Raw genomic sequence first — 9,629 nt, 5'->3', positions numbered from 1 at the left:
AACTCCTCAGACTCCGCACGTGGTGCTAAATACATATCAATAAAGTGTGTAATGAAGAAGACCCAATCATTACGCTCGGTCTCACTTACTGCAGCGAAGACAACTTTAGCATGAGAGTTACTTTCATTTAAATATTCAATAGCGAAGTAACTCATCGTTGGATCTGTAGCCTTTGGGCAATCTTCTTTTAAAATAAGTGGCCAACAAACAGCAGCACTTTTAAAACGACTTCCACGTGAATTTCTCGTTTCTTTCCAAAACGGAATACGCCCTAATGGACTTAACGGTGCCGAACGATATTCTTTCTCAGACGGATACCACATAATGCCTTTATGTTCATCTACAACAATGAAATGAAGTACAAATTTCTCTCCACCAAACGCTCCTCTAACGAGATGACGGAGTAATCCTTCCTTCCGCAGTCCTGCCGTTGGCTCTGCGGGTGATGGTGAAGGGCGTATGATCTCTGCAGGGGGAGTTAACACAGTGCAGGGAAGAACACCTGGACTCGTAGAGACACCAGGTGATGGTGATGGGAGCCTACTGTTGCTATTGCTGCTGTAATGGCTCTTATTACGGTTATCATTACTATTATTATTATTATTATTATTATTATTATTATTATTATTAATGTTCACATATCCTTTAGCTTCTCTTGCTTCAAGACTGCGACGCAATTGATCTTTAACTAGATTGACCTCAGTTCGGATTCGCTCCAGGAGCCCTTCATAACCTCCAGGTGACTTGGTCATGTAAGCATATATATATATATATATATCAGAAAGTAATGATATACTGTGGAAGTTCTATATCTCCTCCTTAGTGCCTGAGAAACACTATACTCTCTACTATTATTTGTCAAGCTTTATCTTATTGCTTTCCTAATATGTTAGCAATGAAAAATCATTATTAGTGTGATATTATTTTTAAAAAAAAAGGCAAAAAAAAGAGACAAAAGATTAGTGTAACAGCAGAGTTAAAAAGAAATCAGAAGTACCACCTCTCTTCCTTAGAGAGGAACAACAAGAAAAAAAAAAAAAAATGAACAAAAACAAAATATTGAATAGTAAAATTATAAACACGCTTCTCTCTCATACACACATCTCGCCCCTACTTTCACACCTACCTAAAACTGCTAAACCCTAACAACACGTAAATACACCATAAAATCTGCACAAATTCCTCACACTTACTTATTTATATAGCTGGCATCAAAAAATTTGAAAAGAGAAAAAACAAAACTGCTCATTTTCACTCTTTTTATCTATTCATTTAATGACTACCTGCTTGCTATATTTTTCTTTTTCTTTTCTTTTTCTCATTCCCTTCTGTTTCCATTTTCCCTATATATATATATATATATATATATATTGTTCCTCCTTGCTCCCCCATCCACTACATGTCCAACCCATCTTTTTTTTTTCCTCTTTTATTCGTTTTTCTTCCTCATCCACTGCAGATGAAGGACACTAATGTTCGAAAAGAACCAAGAAAGAAACAAACAGCAAATCCCATTTACCCGTCTCATCTACGCGATGAGTTTCTCTGATCCAGGAATAGAGACAGAACCCGCGTAGTGGTGCTTGGCCATCGCACCTGGCTTATTCCATGAGAGATAGACCATCTCCTCATTGTGCTTCTCCTGTGCCCACTGGGGGATCTGCCAGCCGGGGAAATAATACGCGCAGGCGAGTGCCTCGTACCAATCCACGTTGGAGATCATCACAAACGCGGCCAACAGCGACGGAACGGCGAGCACACCGTTGCGGAAGGCCACCCACGTCGCGCGGTTGTGGAAGTGTCCGTATTGAATGAAGGAGGACCAAAGACGACCGCCCAAACCACCGCAAACAGTGATGGGATAGAAGTTATTATAAGGTGCCATCCATGTAATCTTGTTCCAGTTAAATCCCAGGAAATCACCCGCAATGAGACGGGCTGGCAGAGAAGCCTTCGGTGGTGCCATAATGAGAATTAAATATGCGTACTCTGTTTGTCTGTTTGTGTATATTTAAATAGATAATATTTTCCTATGTGCGTACACGACTCTCGCCCCTAGCTAAACTCACTAAATAATCGAGAGAAAGAAAAAAAAAAGAAAGTGAGAAAGTAGACGTGAGTGTGATTAAGAAACACTTTCTTGCTACGATGCTAATTCTACACAATCTGAATTGAAGTGAAGAAAATAATAATAATAATAATAATAATAATAATAAATTTATTTGTACAAAAAAAAAAAAAAAAAAACGCAATTTCAATCACTATCATAGAAAAGATCCACTTCCCTATACCTGTACGTTAAAAAGATCTCGGGCATATTGAAGAGACACCAACTCCGTACGGCGCTCCAGCTCTATACACTCCTGCTCTAATTGCATGAGTTCCAAGTTTTCCCGTCTGGCGATTTCCGCCTCTTCCTTCTCTGCTGCCATCGCTGACATTCGCTCAAGCCGTTCATATTCTTCCTCATCTTTACATCCTAATTCTCTCACCTTCTCCGCATTCTGAAAACGGCGTGCGAGGTCTACAGTACGGGTGTGTTGTTCATACAACTCAAAGGAACGAGCCGCGGCCGCCTCTTTTTCAGAGTTTCCCTTCAGTTCAGACTCGATCGCATCTATTAACTCCACTTTATCCTCAAGATGAGAGGCACACGATAAACAGAGAAGTATTATCTTCTCTACGGATTTCTCTACTTCTGCCAGTGCAGTCCGCTCTGCCGCTTCCGTCTGCTCAGCGAGTTCCTTCTGTTGTTTGAGGTCTGCGTGGAGGAGAGCATTCTCACGCTCTTGGGCCACCACTCGCGTAAGCAAGTTCTGAGACTTCAACGTTAGTGAATCCGACATTCTGTTAGAACGCTTAAGAGTATATATATATATATTCACACGGTAAGAAAAAGAAGTAGTAGTAGTAATAATAATAATACATTTCAACAGTACTCCGCACGTCTGTTTACATGCATTCAGTCATGGAAGTGAGAAGATAATAAAGAAATACAAACACAAGAGAGAGAAAGAAAAGAAGGAAAAAAAAAAAAAAAAAACGGTTGAAATAAAAATCCAACATCGTCTCTTGACTGAAGCAAATTCATTTTTTTTTTTTCTTATTCTCTCTTCTTCCCTCTTTCTCTCTCTCTCTCTCTCTTCATCACTTGACGTAATCACAATTTCAGAGTAATTTTTCGGTCGACCTGAAATTGTACACACAGACTGTTGCGCTACACGACCAGAGAAAATCCACAAATACGAAGAATAGAATCAAACAAGTAAAACAAGAAAAAAAAAATTTTTTCGGGTTCAATACGGCACTTCCTGCTGAAGGATCTAACTATATATATATATATATATATATATATATATATATATATGTTTTTTTTTTTTGCTTTTCCCTTGTACACATCTAACAGAATTTATGTGAAGTTTCTGTCTGCTGGTAAATTGATCGCATCAAAATTATCACCGCCCTCGACATCATCTTCGTAACTAACGCCAACAAAAACGTGTTCTTGTCGTCTTCGCATGTACTTTGCGATGGTGCCAAGAAATCCCATAAATAATCTCTTGAATACTACGAATGGTAATAAGAGGGTACTTGTTGATTCTCCTACTGCAGTAGCTGAGAAAATCAAAGCAACGTAGTGGCAAACAACAGAGAAAATTACAAGGAATGCGAATTGTGTATTGCTAAGAAGAGTATATGTATGATTTGGATCACTAGAATCGTTTGACGAACTATCGTTTACACCACTCATAAATGCTTCACGAGCCATGATGGGAAGCAACACTATATATATATATATATATATATATATATACTTTACCGCCCTGGCTAGTGGTGTCCACTCACACCAGTTCGTCCTTTTGATAATAGAAAATAAAACATACCAAATGCAAAGGAAGAGAGAAGAAAAAAAGAAACATAGAGGGAAATATATACATATAAAGATATTTATTTATTATTACCATTAGTAATGGTATCATAATTATTATTAAGGCATCCACGGAGTAAAAAGCAACACAAACAGAATACAGAACCAAATAACCAGAAAATGAATCACGATAAATAATTATTTAAAAAAAAAAAAGCAAAATACACACAACACAGAAGGGAGGAAAAAGAAATCACTCGTTCTTCCCTCCTTGATTAGATACAAAAAAAAAGGAGAAGGTCACTGCATTTGGTTTCTGGGAGAATGAGTAAAAGACGTCCGTTTCTTTCTACGCATGTGCTTTACATCTTTAGCCCAGTCATTCAACGGGCTCCCATCACTACTGATACCCAACGATCCTAACTTTTTCCGTAGTTTCTCCATCTTTCGTTCGTGTATTCGCCTTGTACGCGGGCCAAAAAAACTGTAATCATCACCATCATCACTTTCACCAATATTATTATTATTATTATTATTATTATTATTATTATTATTATTATTATTATACGCAGATAATAATGAAGATGGGTTTACTTCCACTTCGTACTCATCATCTTGAAGCTGTATCTCATGTGTATCAGCCAGACTATTATTATTATTATTATTATTATTATTATTATTATTATTATTATTATTATTATTATTAATCGTAATATTACCATGGTCCATCTCATTTACACTCCTGATATCGGATCCCCACATCTCTGCAGGATAACCCAATCGACGCAGCAAATAACGTAATGCGTCGCTGATCGCCACTACACGTTCTGCCAAAACACAACGTTCACGCGATGATGTACCGTCTAATCGGAGAGAACAAACAGTCGCATGTGAAGATGGAGAGTAATTAGTTTTAAGATGAGCTACAATCACCAATTTCTCTAGTTCATCCACTATTCCTGCGTCTAGTTCCATATTGTTAGACTCAGATTCAAACACTTCTGGTGTAGTCACTTTTATAAAGACTGTGTGAGCGGCTCCTTTATATTGCGATGCCACTCTCTCTATTGAATTAAGTACGGCGAATTTATCCGCGAGAATTTCACGCAGTCGCTTCCCTGTGATGTGTCTCCTTTGCAGCAACTCCAATACAGCCACTGCAGGGAGTTCAACAAGACGAAACGGCGCCTCACACGCTCGCACGGCGTCGCCCAACGCAAATGACAACAGTGTGCCACTTAAAGTACAACTCAAAAGTTGTTCCGCTGACTTTTCTCCTTCTTTTTGTTGTTGTTGGGGCCAACAAGTACGTCCAGTATCTACACGAACACCGTATCCAATTACACTGTAGTCATTTCTGCGATGAGTGGTGGACTGGAGGGATTTCATCACTCGAAGTACGGCAGTACTGGCGACCACAAAAGCCCGTTTTCTTTCATTCCATGAGAAAACAAGACCCCATCGACTCTCCAACCGCTCCGTGTCCAGCCATGGAAAAGCAGAAACGGCAGGAGAACTCTCTTTTGGAACCACTAATGAAGATGTTGATAATGATAATGATAATGATGATTCTTTTTCTTTTTCTTCTTCTGATGATGATGATAATGATAATAACGATGATGATAGACTAGAATGACGTTGCTGCAATTCGATAACACAAATAAAACAGACATCAAAGTTTGTATTCATCGGTTCGGCCCGCCAAGCGCAGCGAGCCACATCCGCAATGATATCCCCCGCACTGTATGAGACCTCCTGTTCGGCCGGTGCATCCTCCAGTGGAATCCACGTTGTCACTCCCGCACGTCCACCAGCCATGAGCGATCGCAATAACTCCACCGCAGCATCATTATTATCATTATTATTATTATTATCATTATTGAATTCTTCCCTTTCTTTTTCTTCTTTTTCTTGTTGTTGTTGATCTTGTTTATATTGATGATTTAACAAGGAAATAGGACGACATTCCCATTCCGGGTGTTGTCGTCTAAAGTCTGTGAGAACAGAAGAGATCACAGCCTCATTCTCAAGAGGATTCATACTGTGAGTTGCATACACAATACGACCCCCATGCGGAGAAGCATACCGCAATGCCTGTGCGAGTTCACGCCGCAAATAAGAAAAGGTCTTATTTACCATTGAGCAGACAGAAATAAAACGATTGGCCGCGGCCTCTTCTTCACTGTTATTATCCGTCCCTAAAGCCACGCGAGGTTTACGTCCATCGGCGGTGGTGCGAGGACAACAAAGCACCGCATCGCATGCCCCTCGCAAGACTTCCCACAGACGCCGTGGTGGGCCCTGCACAGTGATGCACCCCTCAACACCGACGTGATAACTCACTTGTTGTGATTCCTCCTGTTGTTGTAGTGAAGATGCAGAGAAACTGTCATCGGCGGGAATTTCATCCGCGGCGGCCTTTACAGAATGGCCCGTCCCACGGTGAGAGACTTTTTTATTTTTGTTCTCTTGTTCCTGTTGTGATGATGATGATGATGATAGTGATGGTAGAAGGGAGATGATAACAGTCTCATTCTCCTCTTTACGTTCCATACGGCTTTCATCATAAATGTCATCTAAACTGAGTTGTGAAGTAGTAAAGTGTGCGGCAATATCTTTGGTGTAGGAATACTCCTTCACACCATGAGATCGAGTAGACATGTCAAGAAGAATTCCACCATTATTATTACCATTATTATTATTACTATTTCTTCTTCTTCTGCGGTGTATGGCAAGTGTGAGAGGAATCATTAATCCAAGAGGATCCACGTCAATAAGTGTGTCTGCTGCTACTTGTCTCTGTAGCCAATATAAATGGCCAATGGAAAGTGGTGCTGTTATTATGTGTGGATGATTCACTCTACATTTATCTTCTTCTTTTCTTGTTTGTACAAGTGCCGATGGTTCTACCCTCATATCATCATCACTCATCACTGCTCCTAAAAGATCTGCATTCATCTCAATCCCTTCATTCTCTTTCACTTCCGCAAGCATCAATGATGGGGTGGTGGAACTATCATTTCCGCTGCTCTCTAGTGTTGGTGTTGGTGTTTCCTGCATTTCTCTCTGTGCAAGTATGGAGCGTTCTCTCGTGTAGGGAAGTCTCAGTGGATCCCCAATGCGTTGGGTGGGCACAACCTCCACTGTGTACAGCAGCGGGTGGTGTGAATGTGGGAGAAACACAAGTTTACTGTTTTGCCCTTGTGTAGATTGACTGTGTGCCGTTAACTGGGCAACTAACATCATGCGAACAAACGGCATGGCGGTGTTCACGAGAACAGCGAGAGCGGGTGGTCGCAGCATCGCCTCTACAAAGCGAAACAACATCACATCACCACCGGGCAGGAGTTGTTGTTGTGTGTAGAAGTCTGCAAAGAAATGCCGGTGGACATCACGGGCCTCATCACTGCGGGTCTCATCACTCTGTGTAGTGATCGCAGTGGAGGTGCACATATCCACATCCACATTTCTATCCATATCATCATCGGCATCACGTGCCAAATCTGCAAAGAACTCCCGCGCTATCTGTGCAGCAGGAATAGTCCGATCAACATCACTATTATTATTATTATAATCATCATCCTCATCCATATCATTATTGTTATTATCATTAAGATTGTGGTTCATATCTAATAATCCAGTAGGATGATGGGGAAAGAGATGGGAGTTGTCTGTAGTGTTTGTCTGTGCCCACGAGGCCTTCACAACAGACTGACGCTCCGCTGCAGACATGCGATGAATGTTTCCCCAACCGTAACGTAATGGAGCCGCCGGCACTGTCGCGATGGCGGCCGGCAAACACCGTTTATTCTTCTTTTTATTGCTGCGGCATAATAGAAGTGTAAGGCGCAGCATGGACTAGTGTGTTGAGTGTATATATATAGATAGATATAGATAGATACAGATAGATAGATAGATATATATATGTATGTGTGTGTATATAATGATCTCTCTCCCTCTCTCTTAATGTGTGTTATATTGGTAATAGTAATAGAAGAAAGAGAAAGAGAAGAAAATAATATGGCCGAGAGAGATAGAGAGAGAGACTACATTGACTAGAGAAATATATAAAATGTCCGCAAACAGATATCCCCAAAACAAGAAGAAGAAAAAAGATTTCTCAACAGCACTGAGACCACTAAAAAAGAAAAAAAAGAGGAAGGGTTTAGTACAAAGTAATGAGTCTACTGTGATATGTGTATGTATATACATTCTTCACACATACCAATAATAATAATAATAATAATAATAATAATAATAACGATGATGATGATGAGAGTATTGTTATTATTATTAATATTATTATTCCCCAACTCATTACAAATATACACACAAATCCCAATCCCCAACAAGTATTAAGCCAAACACACGTACAACAACAACAAATAATAATAATAATAATCATCATCATCATCTTAATAATAAAAAGAGAATGTATAGTACTCTCTTTCTCTCTCACTCGGTTACTTCCTGAACGACCACGAGAAGAAACTCCTCATGGCATTTAATAATAATTTCATTTGTGCGTGATCGGACCCGCAGGACGTCTAAACTATCATCGGCGGCAAACAGCGGGGCCGCATCCCGTGCGATCTCCGCGGCCATGTCTGCGTACGCGACGGCTTTACTGCGGTCCAAGTCCTGAAAACTGTCGCGGATGGGATCGCCCTCGCGATTGCAGACCACCACGCCGCTCACTCCTTTTGTGTACGTTAACAGCTCCAACACACTCTCCACCCGCTCTGCAGTCATTAGGGCGAAGAATAAGAATAAGAATATATATATATATATATAATTACAGGAGTATGTCTACTATTTGGAATGAGATATCTATTTATCTATTAGGGGTGGGTGGTTTACTTTGTTTCCCTTTTATATGTATGTTTGTAATAATGTTATTTCCTTTTTTTCAGTGAGGTGTCTGTTGATATCTCTCTCACTGAGATCTACCCACTCGCTACTGTACGAGAAAAAAAAAGAAGAAAAAGAAGAAAATACATTTGCCTATCCAATCATCTCTACATATCTATACATATACTTGTATATACAATAGTATATATATATATAACCACAACGTCACTGAAACCATTAAAGAAAAAACAAAAAAGGATAGTTGGCCGTAAATTTTCAGTGCGGTGTACGTAGACATACACACATTAACTGTATTTACACACAAACAGAGAAAGAGTGAGAGAAAACAGAAAAAAAAGAGAAAAAAAAAGACTGGTGTTCAGCAAAAGCGAATCCAACATCATATTAAACTCCCTCCTCCTCTTCATTCAATCATTCCTCTCTCTCTCTCTAGCAAACTTCCCTCTCTTTTTTCTTTCATATATATATACATATACATATATATATATATATCTTATCATTCTTATTGCGTTGGGGAAGCAAAGAAAACGCAAAATAAAAAAGAAAAATAATAAACAAAAAAGGAAAATTGAAGAGGCCGTAGGCACAACCTCTTTTTATTTAACGTAACTGTCCTTCTTTTTTCGGGTTTACTTCTGGTGCTTTACGCAGACTAAAAGAAAAGAGAAAGAAAGTAAATAAAGTCAAGGCAATAGGGTATAAACAAAAAAAAAAAAAAAAAAATTCCAACGAACGCCTGTTTCTCAATAGAAGAAAAGAAAAAAGGGATAAAAAAAGGAAAATATGAAATATATTGACTTACATGCATAAATAAGTATGTACTCACACCATATAATATAATAATAATAATATATGCATAATATATATATATATATATATATATATATAT

The 9,629-nt window shown here is 39.2% G+C and overlaps 5 protein-coding genes across 5 annotated transcripts; all 5 read right to left on the bottom strand.

Annotated features, from left to right (window-relative positions):
- Window positions 1-2: 2 nt before the first annotated feature.
- On the bottom strand, window positions 3-752 carry TM35_000222540 (uncharacterized protein; the record flags this gene model as incomplete). Its single annotated transcript, XM_029027301.1, has 1 exon — window positions 3-752. A coding segment is annotated over one exon (750 nt), but the record flags the coding sequence as incomplete, so codon positions are not given.
- Window positions 753-1,528: 776 nt separating this feature from the next.
- On the bottom strand, window positions 1,529-1,966 carry TM35_000222530 (uncharacterized protein; the record flags this gene model as incomplete). The annotated part of the gene is made up of 1 exon (XM_029027300.1): window positions 1,529-1,966. One exon carries the CDS (start codon window positions 1,964-1,966, stop codon window positions 1,529-1,531), a length of 438 nt encoding a protein of 145 aa, XP_028881520.1.
- A 319-nt stretch (window positions 1,967-2,285) lies between these two features.
- Window positions 2,286-2,846, bottom strand: TM35_000222520 (uncharacterized protein; the record flags this gene model as incomplete). The annotated part of the gene is made up of 1 exon (XM_029027299.1): window positions 2,286-2,846. The coding sequence occupies one exon, from the start codon at window positions 2,844-2,846 to the stop codon at window positions 2,286-2,288; it is 561 nt and encodes a 186-aa protein (XP_028881519.1).
- A 563-nt stretch (window positions 2,847-3,409) lies between these two features.
- Window positions 3,410-3,769, bottom strand: TM35_000222510 (uncharacterized protein; the record flags this gene model as incomplete). The annotated part of the gene is made up of 1 exon (XM_029027298.1): window positions 3,410-3,769. The coding sequence occupies one exon, from the start codon at window positions 3,767-3,769 to the stop codon at window positions 3,410-3,412; it is 360 nt and encodes a 119-aa protein (XP_028881518.1).
- A 399-nt stretch (window positions 3,770-4,168) lies between these two features.
- Window positions 4,169-7,723, bottom strand: TM35_000222500 (uncharacterized protein; the record flags this gene model as incomplete). Its single annotated transcript, XM_029027297.1, has 1 exon — window positions 4,169-7,723. One exon carries the CDS (start codon window positions 7,721-7,723, stop codon window positions 4,169-4,171), a length of 3,555 nt encoding a protein of 1,184 aa, XP_028881517.1.
- Between the last annotated feature and the right edge of the window lie 1,906 nt (window positions 7,724-9,629).

The sequence above is a fragment of the Trypanosoma theileri genome (genome assembly GCF_002087225.1).
Source record: "Trypanosoma theileri isolate Edinburgh chromosome Unknown TM35_Tth_22_V1, whole genome shotgun sequence".
Lineage (NCBI taxonomy): Eukaryota > Euglenozoa > Kinetoplastea > Trypanosomatida > Trypanosomatidae > Trypanosoma > Trypanosoma theileri.
The sequence above is the reverse complement of the archived record's forward strand: the minus strand, read 5'-3'. Positions and strand labels throughout refer to the sequence as shown.